The sequence below is a fragment of the Rhinoderma darwinii genome, chromosome 3, assembly GCF_050947455.1.
Source record: "Rhinoderma darwinii isolate aRhiDar2 chromosome 3, aRhiDar2.hap1, whole genome shotgun sequence".
Taxonomy (NCBI): domain Eukaryota; kingdom Metazoa; phylum Chordata; class Amphibia; order Anura; family Rhinodermatidae; genus Rhinoderma; species Rhinoderma darwinii.
Window position 1 is genome coordinate 204,894,193 of NC_134689.1, and position 18,439 is coordinate 204,912,631.

General features: G+C 40.1%; 1 protein-coding gene across 1 annotated transcript in view; it reads right to left on the minus strand.

The window, feature by feature from the left end:
- The window catches only part of LOC142750410 (pendrin-like), a 110,165-nt gene that overhangs the window by 39,930 nt on the left and 51,796 nt on the right, over positions 1-18,439 (minus strand). The window contains exons 10-14 of the mRNA XM_075859412.1: positions 10,230-10,307; positions 6,718-6,813; positions 5,970-6,076; positions 3,111-3,180; positions 1,811-1,903 (exon numbers count right to left, since the gene is read on the minus strand). Coding sequence (XP_075715527.1) covers positions 1,811-1,903; positions 3,111-3,180; positions 5,970-6,076; positions 6,718-6,813; positions 10,230-10,307 — 444 coding nt within the window. The remainder of the gene's footprint in view (positions 1-1,810; positions 1,904-3,110; positions 3,181-5,969; positions 6,077-6,717; positions 6,814-10,229; positions 10,308-18,439) is intronic.

The following is an 18,439-nucleotide window of genomic DNA, read 5'->3' on the forward strand; positions in this document are numbered from 1 at the left end:
AGTGTCCTCCGGAAAGCAGCGGCAGCCAAGCAAGGTAGAACGGGGTTTAGGGGGCCCTGTTCTAGAAATAGATGCGGGTACCAGAGGTAATACCCACATCTATTGGACATTTATGGCATATCCTGTGGATCGAAAACTCCTTTAAGTATATAGACCCCTTTTACTCTACATGCTTGCTTTCAAATCACTATACACACTCTAAGCCCAAAAATCCTGCTAACCATAAACTCCCTTCTCTCTATTTGACCATGTACAAGCAACCGTTAATGTTAATAAATGTCTACGTAGACTCCTACGGTCCAAGAGGGGCCAGAGGTGCCACAGTGCCCTCAAACTTTCCACCACCACTAGGCGCCAAATTTCACTCTTCTACAGATATTTCTACACCCTTGTTGATTACAACTCAACCACAGTAGGCCTCTCTGTTTGGCGACTTACGGTGCCTGACCTAGACAAACAGTACTTGACTTGCTAACAATACTGGAATACTTAAAAAACTGACCTTGTACACTTGGTACAGATATGCTATGTGCTGTTTTACATTGTTTTATACTTCTTCATTTTGTACCGCTATTTGATATGAGGTCTTAATAAAACGACCTTAAAAAAAAACTATTCTGGAATACTCCTCTATACCTCTCCCTTCCACAAGGTATGTGCAGATGATGATAAGGATCTTTCATAGGTCCTATAGCTCTCCAACTAGAAGCAGGAGGATGGGTATATCTCCTACTGATACTTATTTTAAATGTGAGATGATATGGCTCACTGCTTATGGTCATGTGGGATTATTCAAGATTTCTGGTTTAAGGTCAAACAATTTACGCAAACTCATCTGATTACCAATAAGGTCTCTTTGGCTGGATGGATCGGAAATGTAACTGAGGTACCAGGAAAGTTCATCTGCTCTCTGTGGCAGCAAGGAAGACTGTTCTCCAGACCTCATGCGCCATCCTGCAGATTATTTATTGCAATAATATCCTACCTCTTTAGAATGAATTGGGTGGATGGTTCCACTCTTAAAGGAGTTTTCCCATGAGGCACATTAATGACATATCCACGGGATATGTCAGAAATGTCAGATAGATGCGGATCCCACCTCTGGGACCTGCACCTGCCGCTAGAATGCGGCCCTCTAAAAGCTTTTTTTGCTCTCCTGACCACTTACCGATTACATGGTCGGGAGTTACAGAAACAGCATAACTCGCTGAGCTACGCTGTTTCCGTAACTCCCATAGTAGTGAATTGCAGTTACAGAAGCAGCGTAGCATGCGAGCTACGATGTTTCCATAACTACTATTGAGTTGTACGGGAGTTACGGAAACAGCGTAGCTCAGCGAGTTACACTGTTTCCGTATCTCCCAACCATGTAATCGGTAAGTGGCTGGGAGAGCACAAAAAGCTAAAACAGGGTTCAGAGGGCCCTGTTCTAGAGATAGGTGCGGGTTTCAGAGGTGGAACCCGCATCTATCTGACATTTATGACATATCCTGTGGATATGTCATAAATGTACTTCATGGGAAAACCCCTTTAAGGAGTCACGGGTTAGGGAATTTATTTCTTCCACAGGAGTTTTGACTGCCTTGTTATGCCAAATATAACGGTCTGCTGAGAATATGACCGACGGATATTTCATTGTCATAATTGTTGTAAATTAACCTGTTGCATTGGCTATGTTTACATTTACTATGAAGCGCTTCCACAACATGTGGCAGTCTTTTTTTTTTTCAAGTGTTTAATAATGCAAAAATATATATATAATAAAACATTTATGAAGAAAAACAGAATACTTTGATGCAAACATACTCACAATTGATTTAATTTTATCTTTTAGACTTTCGACATTGCCGTAGAATATAGCACTGGCAAAACTGATTATTTTAATCCCCTCTGGTTCATCAACCTGTACAAAAACGAAACATTTGTGTAAATGCATTCCTAAAATCTTTCATCACATTACTAAAAAATGCTTGATCTCTGGACACCACATAACAGTGCCTAACACAGATGCCATCATGACCGTTCATGCCACAGATGCCTCCCATAACAGTGTCCCTTTCAACAGCGTGCTTGCTACAGATCTTCCTAAGGAGCCAATTTAACATTGGCCGGCACTGCCAACATCTCTTCAAGCCCACTTAACTGCCCGAATGCCCCTGGCCGCCCAAATGTTAAAACCTTTGAGGAAGTTGTCCTGAGCTTACTCAGACCTGGAGGAAATTTAGTGACAACAGCAGAATACACATGGCTAAGATTTGCAGTTGTCACCCAATGCATTCCCATATTGTTGGTATGAAATGGTCCAGGCACAATCTACTTGATATTTACTTAATCAGAAACCTATAAGATACACCATTGGCATCAGACATAATGATTACAGATGAGATGTGAGAATTTACATGGTAAAGTATGGTTTTCACTGGAATTTCCCGTTAACGTGAGTTGGATGAGCGAGTATATCTTAGGGTATGTGCACACGACCTATTTTCAGACGTAATGGAGGCGTTTTATGCCTCGAATTACGCCTGAAAAGACGGCTCCAATACGTCAGCAAACATCTGCCCATTGCTTGCAATGGGTCTTATGATGTTCTGTGCAGACGAGCTGTCATTTTACGCGTCGCTGTCAAAATACGGCACGTAAAATGACGGCTCGTCAAAAGAAGTGCAGGACACTTCTTGGGACGTTTTTGGAGCCGTTTTCTCATAGACTCTATTGAAGACAGCTCCAAAAATGGCCGTAAAAAATGCTTCGAAAACTCAGCGAAAAAGGCTGCGAAATACGCAAGTTGCTCAAAAAGGTCTGAAAATCAGGGGCTGTTTTCCCTTGAAAACAGCTCCATATTTTCAGACGTATTTTGTTAATCGTGTGAACATACCCTAACTTTACAATTTAAAATTTTACGAGGTCCAAAAGTCTTACATGGATAAAAATCATCAATCCTGTGGTTACCTCAAAAGATCTTACAAAAAGTTACATAAAAAGAATGTTAAAAAAAGTTTTTCGAAGTCCAGCGGGTGAAGAATATGTGGGTGTACACGTTACAATCATACAATTTTTTTTTTATATTTTATTAAAGTGTTAAAAAGTAAAAGGTTTTTCATACATACATTTTTGTATTTCTTTGTATCTTTATAAATATCTGTTCCAGGAACATTTCCAAGAGAACTAATTGATGGACTGAAAAAGACAAACTATTAGATAGTTTAACAACCAAAGCCATTTCACTACAAAACTACAGAATATAGCAAAACAAACTTAGAAATTAAAATTTTAATTACCTTTGCATAATCAAAATCTTTCGTCATTATTTTCTTTATACTCACACTGGCCTAAAAAGGACCCATAACATATTAATTTTACTTAAACTGCTGCTAAAAATCTACTTTTATCTCAGAAGCAAGTCTGTACATTAATAATGTTTTGTTTTGTTTAGATCTTCTACAGTTTTTACCCGACATGCCAGTAATGAAGGCTGCCATCTTTGTTTATATTTAGGAGAAATGAGAACCCACCCTAGCTGCAATCTTGACAATGCTCCATGCTCTTTAGAGAATTTGAAAATACTTAAATTTTTCAGTGTCCAATAAAGTGGCACCAAGATCCAGTACTGTTGTGTTCATGAGTATTGTCACGAACACCACTCCAGGCACACGTGACTTGGATGCTACTGTAAAGGGGAACTCCGCTTGTCCTCTCTCGCTATTACACACACCTATCGCATCAGGCTAACAATGAGTTAAAGCGCACCCCAAAACCAGTTGACACATCCACACAAAACGCTGCCACCACTTGCCGTATTAGGCTGACAAGAGCCTCCACCTGGTAACGCACACGTTCACACAGGCACACACTGAATCTAAATAGCATTCAACAGGTTATACTTTTCCTCTTCGAGGTTGTGGGTAGGTTTAGAGCAGCAAGGAACAAACTTATTAATTTTAAGGTTTATTATACGAAAGTACAGTGCTTACAAAAAAGGTTACAAAAATTATGTGAATAAAATGACATACATATAAGCAAAACAGTTACAAAATAAAAGGGAATAAAGCAAAGAATAACAGACCTCGTACGTATTTGATAGTTTAGAGATCCCGCTGAGGAGAACAGCTGGAAGGTGGACAGAACTGCAATGTGGTCGCATCTCCTGTGGTCTGACACTGTGTATTTCTTGGTATGCCATTATAAAGGGTCCAAACAAGACCCCTCACCCCTCCTCTTGGTCAGGTGGAAGGAGGATGGCTAATTACATGCAAAACAGGGAAAGTTGCCGGACACAATTCTAATCGGTCATAACTCCTTATATGAATCTCGTAGCGAGCTACTATGTCCGACAAGTTCCCGCGCATATATTTACCAACCTTGGCATACCAAACATGACTATGAAATCTTAATAATTGTAACCAACATTCAGTTCTGGGGTTTCTCATGGCCGAGAATCCCTGCGCTTGAGACCCACGGAGCGTCTGAGTTCCTGGATCATATACACCTAGCTGGGTTATATACAATATGAATTATGACAGGGGGGCTTTGAAGGATTATTTTTCTTTTGTCCCATACAGCCGTTTCTTTAGACATGTGGGTACTGGAGTCTAGCTGTCTGGCTTCCAAAGTATTGGTTATATTAGCACCCAGGTGTGATGGGAGCCCCACAGAGACAAAGTTGGTCCTTGTTTTGTCATGCAAACTAATTTGATTATGTACATCCTGATTATCCCCCACAGTCATGGAGATTTACCTGATGCATGGGCTTTAAAACATAACTCATGACACCTCTCCCTTTTATAGATGGCATGGGAGATTGATTCACAACCTGAACATTAAGAATATTACATCCCCCAAAGACTGGTTTATCACAAGTATAGTTAAAAAAATGTGTTTATCTCTTAATATTATCATTGGAATTTATACATAATGAAACAGTGTACAGAATGATTTTCTTAATGTATACAACTACCAAAAATAAATGCTTGAAGGATATAGCCAAACATATTCCTCTCTTCCGTACTGTACAACAAGAAAGAACTGACAGTAGGATGTCTACTTGTCATGTGATTGCACAATGGCTGCCTACCTATCATTCTACTGTATCCGAACAGGATAAGTAACGTGAGAAAATGTCCAATCTGCTAGCAGGACAAGATTGTGAGCAATACATAAAAACAATAAGGTTACAAATAATTTTCTATCTGTTTTTACCTCTATATATACTTAGTTTGATGCGAAAAAAAAGTGATAATTGCTTTTTTATTTGCAATGCAATAGAGTATACTTCTAGGTAAATTAAAATATATGGACACCTCTGCACTGACATTTTTAATTGTTCATTTGCTTACTAAATGCAAAAGGAAGCAACTATCTAAATAGGCTTGATTAAAAATGTCCCACCATTTTTCTGCTTTAGAGCCTGTGTAACACCTTCACCTTTCTGGTGACTTGCAAATTCTGACACAAATCTGACAGCACACTGCTGCTGCTGGCTCCTGTTGGGGCTGACTCATCTGTTCTCTGTTCACTAGCTCTCGTTTATGATCACAGCTTCATTCCTGTACTGCTTTCCCTCTACACTGATAGTCTATGTTTTCCTCCTGATCTATACTCTAATTCAGTACAGCCTGTGTGATCTGTTTTTCTTGAACAATTGAATGCTTGCCCCCTCTCCACACTCTAATCTGCCATGTACATCATTCTCCCCATCCCTGCTGCTATCTCTAACACTGAGACATAGGAGAGGAAGAAGGATGTACACGGCAGATCAGAGAGTTTGGAGTCTGAAACTAGGAGCAGGTTGCAAACTGCATATCAGGGGGTTAGAAAACGAATGTAGATTGAAACCTGAAACTTAGTAAAACTTTTTTAATTTCAGGTAACGACTAAAATATATACAAAAATATTTATTCCATATTAATGGTGTCCGTAGCCTTTTAGTTACAGTTTATTTTGTAAATAGCAGAAACTGTCATACTCACTATTGAACACGCAGAAGAACAGTAAAAAGTCCAAACACAATGCCAGCCAATAATCCCAAATCAATGTCCAAGAGTAAAGATGCGAAACATGTGAAAAGCCAGATAGCCTGTAATAAAACGTGGATATCATCTTCATAATAATAATGTTCTCTAGGCCAGTCCGGCCATGTCATACTATCTACAGCTGCTATTTTCTGCTAAGTAAGAGACTTTAAGGGCCCGTGCACATTGCCAACATATGGATCAATATAACCTCCTTGTTGTATGAAGCCTAATATGACACCCATATAAGTCCATGGGGCCCTAATGACCTCCGTGTGTCCACAATTTGCTACGGAGGCATACACAGTCCTTGTAGCATGTTCCATTGAATGCCGTATTATGGAACTATTCTCCCCTAGAAGCAATAGCTATAAAATACGACGCTGTACAGATACAACATGCAACAGGAAGTTAGGTGTCTGTGGCTCTGTACTACAGAGTTACTGGGACTCTGTGTGCCTCTCTACAGTCTCCTTGCAATTTATCGAATTAAATTAACCCCTCGTTGATATTATCCAAATGCCAGAATTGCTTGAATGTCTAGTGAAAATATGATGAGAGAGAATCCTGGCCTCTAAAGTGGTTCATACACATTGTATATTGCATATATAAATTAGTCAAGGGAAGAAGCAATTGTCAGTAAAAATATACCGTAAGCAGTAATTCAAGCAGATGATATCAGAGATTTAATAGAATAGACACTTACTGTATCCCACTTGTTTTGTCTCCATAAATGAGGAATATCAACCACTTGCCAGAACATCCCCTTAAGATTAGATATGACTATGGCAGCCAAGACTGACTGTAATAAGAAAAAAATAATTTTGTCAAAACTGTTAAAGATTTTACATTTTTTAAATAAAAATGTTATGTTATTTTTTACAGTAGATATGTTCTCCTAAAGAGGCTCTGTCACCAGATTATAAGTGCCCTATCTCCTACATAATCTGATCGGCGCTGTAATGTAGATAACAACAGTGGTTTTTATTTTGAAAAACGATCATTTATGACAAAGTTATGAACAATTTTTGATTTATGCTAATTCGTTTCTTAATAGACAACTGGGCGTGTTTTTACTTTTTACCAACTGGGTGTTGTACAGAGGAGTGTATGACGCTGATCAATTAGCGTCCAATCAGCATCATACACTTCTCATTGTTCCAGCCTATTGTTACAGTGTGATTGTGCAGTGAAAGAAGCTGGACTGGAACAATGAGAAGTGTATGACGCTGATTGGTCGCTGATTGGTCAGCGTCATACACTTCTCTTTACAACGCCCAGTTGGTAAAAAGTAAAAACATGCCCAGTTGGTCATTAAGAAACCAATTAGCATAAATCTAAAATTGCTCATAACTTGCTCAAAAATGATCGTTTTTCAAAATAAAAAACACTGTTGTTATCTACATTATAGCGCCGATCAGTTTATGTAGGAGATAGGGCACTTATAATCTGATGACAGAGCCCCTTTAAGTACAAAGTAGTGTAATCATAAATACAATCCTGTACAACTGTGTTTGTCCCCAATTGTTGCTTCTTTTGTAACATTAGATACAGAAAACTCGAGCAAACACATATCGTTTTGGAATAACTATTACTTTTATTTAGGGATCTCAATTATTCAACATCCGTATCGCCCAAGTGAAAAAGTAACTGTAAAATTTGATGCAGCTAATTATTTCAATAGCAACCAGTTGCTTTCTTTGGGATCGGGATCAGTTTTTATCATCACTGTTCATTTTTTCCCACTCTTCTTGGCAGGACTGCTTTAATTTAGACACACTGGCAGGCTTTCACCAATAAACTGCTTGTTTCAGGTCCTGCCACAGTATCTTTACCTCATGCACATAACCGTAGGAGTTTTGCAGTCTGTAAAACTACTGATCAGTTGCAGTCCACTTGACCGCAAAAAACCTTTGTTGTGTGTGCATGCATGTGTCATCAGGATTGATGGATCTACAACAACAAAAAATAGTTTCAACTGTTTAGTGAAGCCGCAAATCCGGACCGTAAAATGACTTCCCCTGAGTTTTTACGGTCCGGATTTGCAGCCCCAGCGCGGATCTATGAAAACCACAGTTGTGTGCATGGGGCCTTTGTCAAGAGCTAGCACTGTAGGATGTAATGTGAGCCTACAACGCTAGCTCCCATAATGAAAAGGGAGGTCTAGGAGCCAGAGTTGTCTTCTACTGCACAGTCCTGCACTATAATTGTTTTTCTATATAACTAAAGGTACTCTATAACTATATATCTCTCTAGCTATTCAGCTTCAGACTTTGTATTTTGGCACATTATCTTATGCATAACACATTTATTGCTTTAGCAACAGCTTATGGGCGGATTTCGGACTGGACATTCTGTATTCTAATAGAGTGTAGATTTCATGATTCCTTCAGTAGTACCATGTTGTGCATAAGTAAAGTAAAGGGAATACCCTGCAGCTGAGTCCTAACTCCGGTGATGGGGTCATGGGTAAAGATCAGAGAATCCTTTAGACCCCACCCCACACCACAGTGTAACAAACATCAATCCGATTGGGACACAAAGGGCATGTTCAGACGTGGCAGAATTTTTCAGCTGAAAATGTTGCTGAAGATTCGTTGCGAATTTGCAGAAACATTTTCATATTTCATAGGTAATTCAGACGTTGCAGATATCACTGCGGACTTACCACACATTTCAGCCACTGCATTGCAAAGGCTGAAATCCGCAGTGAAAATACGCCGCTTCTCCGCTACATAATGTGCATACTGCAACGGGAAAATTCTGCACCGCAGCCCAAATTCCTCACTGTTATTTTCCGCAACATCTGACCTAAGTTTCCTAAAACTGTATAGAAACCTATGAAAAAAACATCTGCAGATTTCCACTGCGCACTGTCCGCAGCGGAATTCAACAGCAATTCTTTCTGCCATGTCTGAATGTGGCCGTAGGGCCACATTGTGGCCTTGTCTGTATGCTGTGTATAGGAGACTGTTAGGGTCCTGCTTTTGCTTCCTCCTCCTTCTCCACTCCCCATAGACATCTATAGGCAGCTTTAACCTGTTCTCTCAGTGAAACTTAGAATCTGTCACCTCTCTTATCTAGGTATTCTGTGAGTGGATTCTGAGTGAGCAAACAGTTATTATTCTCTAATAAGATATATAACAAAGTTTCTTATCTTTGCTTGTACTATTCATTAATGGAAAGTTGTTTTGTAATGGGAGGTACACTTTAAGGTTCAATATATAAGTGAGATGTATATTCGACAGCAATATAAAAGACTGATAACCAAATTGCAACTATTGCAGATAGAGGGAGTACTACTAGTTACCAAAGTGGTTCTCGCATAATTGACATTTATCACCTACCCACAGGATAGGTGATAAATGTCTTATCTCTGGGGGACCCACCACTGGGACCCCCACGATCACTAGAACAAGGAACCCGTGCCTTCCCGTTTCTCCTAATTGCAAGGAGAATGAATAGAACGGTGGTGGAGCATGTCGCCGCTTCATTCAATGTCTTTGGGGTTCATATAAACAGATAAGTTCTGTACTCGGCTGTCTCTGTCAGCCATGACGGACCACTCTCATTCACCGCAGCAGCACTGGTGTGGATGAGAGTCGTCCGTAACGGCTGGAGGCGATGTAGGGACTGTCTTCTTGGAGTACAGTTGAGGGGCTGTGGTGAAGGATCTGCGGCCGGAAGTGACAACACAGCGTGATCTTGCTATTGAAGCTGAGATCACGCTAGGCTGTAAAGAGGAGACCTGTATAACGTTGATTGGACAGAATGATACACTTGTTTTTACACCGCCCAGAGTGAAAATAAAATGTAACCTGGCTATTAGAGATAAATAAGCATATGTATAAAAATGAACAAAACTTTTAAAATAATATTTTTTTTTAAAACAAATCACACTGTAATTATTAGCATCAGTTTATTAGTTGGGAGATAGGGGATTAATAAACTGGTGACGCTCTGAGCCTCTTTAAATTGAGCAGCAGTGCACATGCTTGACTGCTAACAAGACAATATGGAACATAACAGCAGTATGCTATATATTCAAAATTGTATAATTGTAATTAGTCTCTTTCTAGAATTTTTTTTTTGCATAAAAACACCAATACAATGCATTAAATTCAAACTGTTCTGTAAAATGTTAAAATGTTTTGCACATGATATTGAAATTGAACTGCAGCTTTGAATACACATAGCCATAATATACATGTCAGGTACCTTCTGCAGAGGCTCCAGGTATGTGCCAATTGACAGCAATGAAATCAGGACTACCACAGCAGTAATCAAACCTGCAATCTAAGTAAAAATGGATATTAGCGTTAAATAAATAACAGTAAATTGAATGGATATAAAATACTGAGTAGTAAGCAGCAAATGACTATGCAGCAGGACTTAATGATCAAGAGTAAGGGTATGTTCACACGCACTAATTACGGACGTAATTCGGGCGTTTTTGCCCCGAATTACGTCCGAAAATAGCGCCTCAATAGCGTTGACAAACATCTGCCATTGAAAGCAATGGGCAGACGTTTGTCTGTTCACACGAGGCGTATATTTACGCGCCGCTGTCAAATGACGGCGCGTAAATAGACGCCCGCGTCAAAGAAGTGACCTGTCACTTCTTTGGCCGTAATTGGAGCCGTTATTTATTGACTCCAATGAATAGCAGCGCCAATTACGTCCGTAAAGGACGCGGCGTTCAAGAGCCTGCACATGCCGTTACGGCTGAAATTACAGGGATGTTTTCAGGCGGAAACATCCCCGTAATTTCAGCCGTTACGGACGCCCTCGTGTGAACATACCCTCAGGCTGAATTCAGACGACTATAGTATACCTCCGTGTAACGGCTGTTGTACTTCAATCGGGCCATTCACACGGTCGTTGTTTCAACGGACCTTGTGAAGGGTCCATTGAAAAATAGAACATGTCCTATTTTCTTCCGTTTTCACGGAACCCCCGATAGACTCGGACCGTGAGTTTTCACTCATTTTTTAGAGAATCTGGCCTTACCATACATTACTGGAGCATCAAATTGTCAATTTAATGGGTAGATCTAATAAGTAGCAGGTTGAGCTCCTTTTATCTCCATATAAGCTCCAATGACTTGTGAAATGCATTCTACAAGATATCTCAAATGTTTAAGAAAGATGTTGTAACATGCATACAATCTTGATTCAATCTGGACACAGCACAGTCAATAATTGGTAACATAGTACATTGTTTAATTTAACCCCTTCCCGACCACCCCACGTAGATTAACGGGCTGCAGCACTGATCCTCGTGCCTGCCTAATCTACATGTGCTCCTAACAGAGCACACAGGCGCTCCCTGCAGCCTGGCATCTCCCAGTATAGGCTGCTTCTAGCAGCCTTAGTACTGGGGGAAAACATCGGGTCGGATCACATCGGTGATCCGAACCGATTAACCCCTCAAATGCGGCAGTCAATAGCGACAGACGCATTTAAGTTGTTACAACAATATCGACACACCGCTACGCGATTGTGGCGGCCGATTGTTGCTATGGCAACCGGAAGCCTAACAAAGGCTTTCCGGTCTGCCATCTATGGAAGGCGATCAAGTCCTGCCAGAGGAAGGACCTAATATGCCCCCTATCTGTGTGAAACTGACAGGTATAATACTCTGAAATACATAAGTATTGCAGGGTATTATAACAACGATCCAACAATTGGATCTTCAAGTCCCTAGTGGGACTAAAAAAAATAAAAAAGTACAAATAAGTTCCAAAAAAATGTAAAAGTGTAAAAAAAGTAACATTTCAAAATAATAAAATTTAAAAAAATCACCCTTTTCCCTTATAAAGTCCTTTATTATTAGAAAAAAATGAAAAAAATATAAATAAACTATGCAGAATTGGTATTGCCGCGTCCGAAACGGCCTGAACTATAAAAATATAATGGAATTTATCCCGCATGGTGACCGCTATAAATTTTTTTAAAAAACGATACCAGAATTGCTATTTTTTGTCACTTCAGCTCCCAAAAAATTGAATAAATAGGGATAAAAAAGTCGCATGTACTCAAAAATGGTACCAATAAAAACTATGGTTTGTTCAAAAAACAAGCCCCCACACGGCTTTCTTGATGGAAAAATAAAAAAGTTGTGGCTCTTAGAATATGGCGACACAAAAACAAAATCATTTTTTTAAAACCGTGACTTTATCGTGCAAACACCGTAAAATATAAAAAACCTATATACATATGTTATCGCCCTAAATCGCATAGACCCACAGAATAAATTAAATATGTCATTTATAGCGCACGATGAACGCTGTAAAAAAGAATAAAAAACAAAAGGAAGTTTTCAAGGCATAATTCCACTAAATTCAAAATGCTCACTATACCCCTAGATAATTTTTTTTTAGGGCTGTAGTTTCCCAAATGGGGTCACTTCTGGGGTATGTCCACTGATATGGTCCCACAGGAGCTTTGCAAATGTGACATGACACCTGAAAACCAATCCAGCAAACTTGAGCTCAAAAAGCCAAATAGCGCTCCTTTGCTTCTGAGCCCTGCAGCGTGTCCAAACAGCCGTTTATGACCACATGTGGGGTATTGCCGTAATCAGGAGAAATTTCTTTACAAATCTTGGGGTGCTTTTTCTTCTTTATTCCTTTTAAAAATTGATAATTTCTACGTTTTATTGGGAAAAAAAATGATTTTCACTTTTACAGACAAATTCCACTCAAAAAACGATGCCAACATAAAGTAGACATATGGGAAATGTTAATTAGTAACTGTTTTGTGTGGTATTGCTATCTGTTTTACAAGCAGATACATTTAAATTTAGAAAAATACTGAACTTATTGATCAAATTTTTCCACTAACATAAAGTACAGTATGTCATGTTAAAACAGTCTCAGAATCGCTTGGATAGGTAAAAGCATTGCCAAGTTATTACCACATAAAGTGACACGTCAGATTTGAAAAAATCGGCTGCGTCCACAAAGCCAAAACAGGCTCAGTCCTGAAGGGGTTAAAATAATCCATTAGAGTTGCAATATAACATAATCAGCAAATTTAACCCCTTCCAGCAGCCACCATTTTTCAGATGTTCACTTAAATTTTTTGCACCCCACATTCCAAAAGCCGCAACGTTTATATTTTTCCATCAATATTGCCGTATGAGGGCTTGTTTTTCGCAAAATGAGTTGTAAATTTTCACAGCACCATTTATTGTACCATATAATGTAGTGGGGACCTGTAAAAACATATATTTGTGGGGTGGAATAGGAAAAAAACAGCGATTCCTCAATATTTGGGTGATTTTGTTTTTACGGCGTTCACCGCGCGGTAAAAATGGCACGTTAACTTTATTCTGCGGGTAAATACGATTACAGTGATACCAAATTTATATCGTTTTTTTTATGTTATACTACTTTTACAAGTTAAAAACTGATTGTTAAAAATAAAATTTGAGTTTTGTTGCCATATTCTGAGAGCCATAACTTTTTTCTTTTTCCATCAATTTAATGGTATGAGGGCTTATTTTTTGCGGGGCGAGGTGTAATTTCTAATGGTATCATTTTGGGGAACATGAGACTTTTTGATCACTTTTTATTACATTTTTTGTGGGCGATGAAGTGACCAAAAAACAGCGATTCTGATGTTTTACATTTTTTATTGCGTTCACTGTGCGGACTAAATAACGATATATTGTAATAGTTCAGACTTTTACGGTCTTGTCGATACCAGTTATGTTAATTTTTTTATTTTTAGTATATCGTGATACTGACAGTCCCCTCTGAATCCCTTCCGGAGGTAGGCCTTCATAGGAGTACAAAGACGGCGGACCTGGGGGCCTTCATCAGGCCCCCAGACTGCCATTCCAATCAACGGTACTCCCGATCGTGCAGCGCGGGGGGGGGGGGGGGGGGGTCTGGAACATTACAGGGGGTCGCCCCCCTGTTTTTAGTCATTTAACCCCTTCCCGCTCCTTGACGTACTATTACGTCATGGCAGCTGTATCGTTCGCGCTCCATGCCGTAATAGTACGTCTCGGGAGTAACGGCCGTTTCGGCCGTCCTCCCGACACATACAGGAGCTGTGACGCTGCTGTCTTGTTCAGCAGCTGTCACAGCTCCTACAGCGGGGACCGATCGCTGTGTCCCCGCTGATTAACCCCTTAAAAGCCGCGTTCTATAGAGATCGCGGCTTTTTAGGGGTTAAGCTGCCATCGCCGGCCTGCTACGCGATAGCGGCCGGCGATGGTGACTATGGCAACCGGACACCAAACAATGGCGTCCGGCTATGCCATAGACGGAAGCCTAGTGGGTCCTGACAACGTCAGGACCCACTATGCTTGCTGTCAGTGAGTAGCTGACAGTTCTAATACACTGCACTACGCATGTAGTGCAGTGTATTAGAATAGCGATCAGGGCCTCCTGCCCTCATGTTCCCTAGTGGGACAAAGTAATAAAGTTAAAAAAAAGTTAAAAAAAGATGTGTAAAAATAAGAAAATAAAAGATTTAAAAGTATTAAAAGTAAAAATCCCACCTTTTCCCTTATCAGTCCTTTATTATTAATAAAAAAATATAAACAAACAAATAAACTATACATAATTGGTATCGCCGCGTCCGTAACGGCCTGAACTACAAAATTATTTCATTATTTATCCCGCACGGTGAACGCCGTAAAATAAAATAATAATAAACCGAACCACAATCACAATTCTTTGGTCACTTCACCTCCCAAAAAATGGAATAAAAAGAGATCAAAAAGTCGCATGTACCTAAAAATGGTACTGATCGAAACTACAGTTCGTTACGCAAAAAATAAGTCCTCGCACGGCTTTATTGATTGAAAAATAAAAACGTTCTGGCTCTTAGAATAAGGTAACACCAAAAGTGAATGATTGTTTACAAAACGTATTTTATTGTGCAAACGCCATAAGACATAAAAAAAAACTATAAACATCTGGTATCGCCGTAATCGTATCGCCCTGCAGAATAAAGTGAATATGTCATTTATAGCGCACGGTGAACGCTGTAAAAAACAAAGAAAAAAAAACAATTGTAGAATTGCTGTTTTTTAGTCACCACGCCACCTAAAAATAGAATAAAAACTGATCAAAAAGCCGCATACACCCCAAGAAAACTACAATGGATTCCTCAAGGGGTCTAGTTTCCAAATTGGGGTCACTTTTGGGGGGTTCCCAATGTTTTGGCACCACAAGACCTCTTCAAACCGGACATGGTGCCTAATAAAAAAGAGGCCTCAAAATCCACTGGGTGCTCCTTTGCTTCGGAGGCCGGTGCTTCAGTCCATTACCGCACTAGGGCCACATGTGGGATATTTCTCTAAACTGCAGAATCTGGGCAATACGTATTAAGTTGCGTTTCTCTGATAAATCCTTTTGTGTTATAAAAAAAATGGTATAAAGAGGATTTTCTGACAAAAAAAAAATGTAAATTTCACCTCTACTTTGCTCTAAATTTTTGTGAAACACCTAAAGGGTTCATAAACTTTCTACATGCTGTTGTGAATACTTTGAGGGGTCTAGTTTCTAAAATGGGGTATTTGATAGGGGTTTCTAATATATGGGCCCCTCAAAGCAACTTCAGAACTGAACTGGAACCTAAAAAAATAAATAAATGAGGCAATACTTCGCTTCTTACATTATACTGATAATGAGCCGTGCCCACCCCGAGATGACCCCAGTTTTGACCGTTTGTATAAACGGAGACCCCTATTAGACCGTTCCAGTGCCCGGTTTTCCCAAGCATACACCCCCGAGAAGTGTATTTCTATTGATGAGTCCCTGGTACATTTTAAAGGGAGGGTTCAATTCCGCGAGTACCTGCTGGGTAAGAGGGCAAGGTATGGCGTGAAGATGTATAAGCTGTGAGAGTGCATCAGGGTATACCTACAGGTTTAGGATATATGAAGGAAAGGCCACCCCAAACCAGACTGCATCCTGGACTACAATAGGTACATGGGAGGGATGGACTTGTAAGATCAAGCCCTACAGCGCCATGCGGTGCGGTATAAGAAGCTGGCCGGGCACATCATACAGATGGCATTGTACAATGCGTACATGCTACGTCGATGTGCAGTCCAGACGGGAACTTTCCTGGAATTTCAAGAGGTGATTATCAAGAACCTAATCTTTAGGGACCAAGAAGGGGGGGCACCCAGTACTTCTGGAAGCGAGCCCACACGCATCGTACCAGGGCAACACTTTCCAGGAGAAGTTCCCCAAACTGGCAAGAAGGGAAAAAGTCAAAAGAGGTGCAAAGTCTGCTATAAGAGGGGGATAAGGGATGACACAATATATCAATGTGACACGTGTCCCGAATAACCAGAGCTCTGTATGAAAGTGTTTTAAAATTTATCATACATCCCTTGTTTTATAATTTACCCCAATTTTACTTACCCTGATGCACTCCACACAGCTTATCCCCCCTCGTCTTTCCCCTCTGGGCCCTGCTGTGTGTCCAGGCAGCTGATAACAGCCACATGTAGGGTATTGCCATACCCGGGAGAACCCACATTACAGTTTATGGGGTGTAGGTCTCCGGTCAAAATGCTCACTACACCTCTAGATGAATGCCTTAAGGGTGTAGTTTTTAAAACGGGGTCACTTCTTGCGGGTTTCAACTGTACTGGTACCTCAGGGGCTTCTGCATACATGACTTCGCACTAGAAAATCCCCAATAGGCCAAATGGTGGTCCTTTCCCTCTGAGCCCTCCCATGGGCCCAAACGGCAGTTTATCACAACAAATGGGGTATTGCGGCACTCAGAACAAATTGCGCAACAGAATGGGGTATTTTGTTTCTTGTGAAAATAAGAAATTTTCAGCCAAAACTACATATTATTTGAAAAAAATAATTTTGTTTTCATTCCCAGCCCAATTCAAATAAGTTCTGTGAAAAAACTATGGGGTCAAAATGGTCACATTACCCATAAATGAATTCCTTGAGGGGTGTAGTTTCCAAAATGGGGTCACTTCTGGTGCGTTTCCATTGCTTTGATACCTCTGGGGCTCTGCAAATGCGACATGGCACCCGAAAACCAAACCAGCAAAATCTGTACTCCAAAGAACACACAGCGCTCCTTCCCTTCTGAGGCCTCCCATGGGCCCAAACGGCAGTTTATCACCACAAATGGGGTATTGCCGCACTCAGGACAAATTGGGCAACAAAATGGAGTAATTTATTTCTTGGGAAAATAAGAATTTTTGAGCTAAAATGACATATTATTGGAAAAAATATATATTTTTTTAATTCCCAGCCCAATTCAAATAAGTTCTGTGAAGAAACTATGTAGTCTAAATGGTCACATTACCCATAAATGAATTCCTTGAGGGGTGTAGTTTCCAAAATGGGGTCACTTCTGGTGCGTTTCCATTGCTTTGATACCTCTGGGGCTCTGCAAATGCGACATGGCACCCGAAAACCAAACCAGCAAAATCTGTACTCCAAAGAACACACAGCGCTCCTTCCCTTCTGAGGCCTCCCATGGGCCCAAACGGCAGTTTATTGCCACAAATGAGGTATTGATGCACTCAGGAGAAATTGGGCAACAAAATTGAGTATTTTGTTCCCTGTGAAAATAAGAAATTTTGGTAAAAAATTACATCTTATTGGAAAAAATGTCATTTTTTTAATGTCACAGCCCAATTGAAATAGGTGCTGTGAAAAAACTGTGTGGTCAAAATGCTAACAACAACCATAAATGAATTCCTTGAGGGGTGTAGTTTCCAAAATGGGGTCACTTTTGGTGGGTTTCCATTGCTTTGATACCTCTGAGGCTCTGCAAATGCGACATGGCACCCGAAAACCAATCCAACAAAATCTGGACTCCAACAAACATATAGCGCTCCTTTCCTTCTGAGCCCTCCCATGGGCCCAAACGGCAGTTTATCACCACAAATGGGGTATTGCCGCACTAAGGACAAATTGGGCAACAAAATGGGGTATTTTGTTCCCTGTGAAAATAAGAAATTTTGATCACAAATGACATTTTATTGGAAAAAATGAAATTTTTTTCATTTCAGAGCCCAATTCAAATACGTGCTGTGAAAAAACTGTGCGGTCAAAATGGTAACAATAACCCTAAATGAATTCCTTGAGCGGTGTAGTTTCCAAAATGGGGTCACTATTGGGGGATTCCTACTGTTTTGACACCTCAACACCTCTTCAAACCTGGCATGCTGCCTAAAATATATTCTAATAAAAAAGAGGACTCCAAATGCACTAGGTGCTTCTTTGCTTCTAGGGCTTGTGTTTTAGTCCACGAGCGCAGTAGGGCCACATGTGGGACATTTCTAAAAACTGCAGAATCTGGACAATACATATTTAGTAGTGTTTCTCTGGTAAAACCTTCTATGTTACAGAAAAAAAAATGAATAAAATTGAAATTCAGCAAGAAAAATGAAATTTGCAAATTTCACCTCCACTTTGCTTT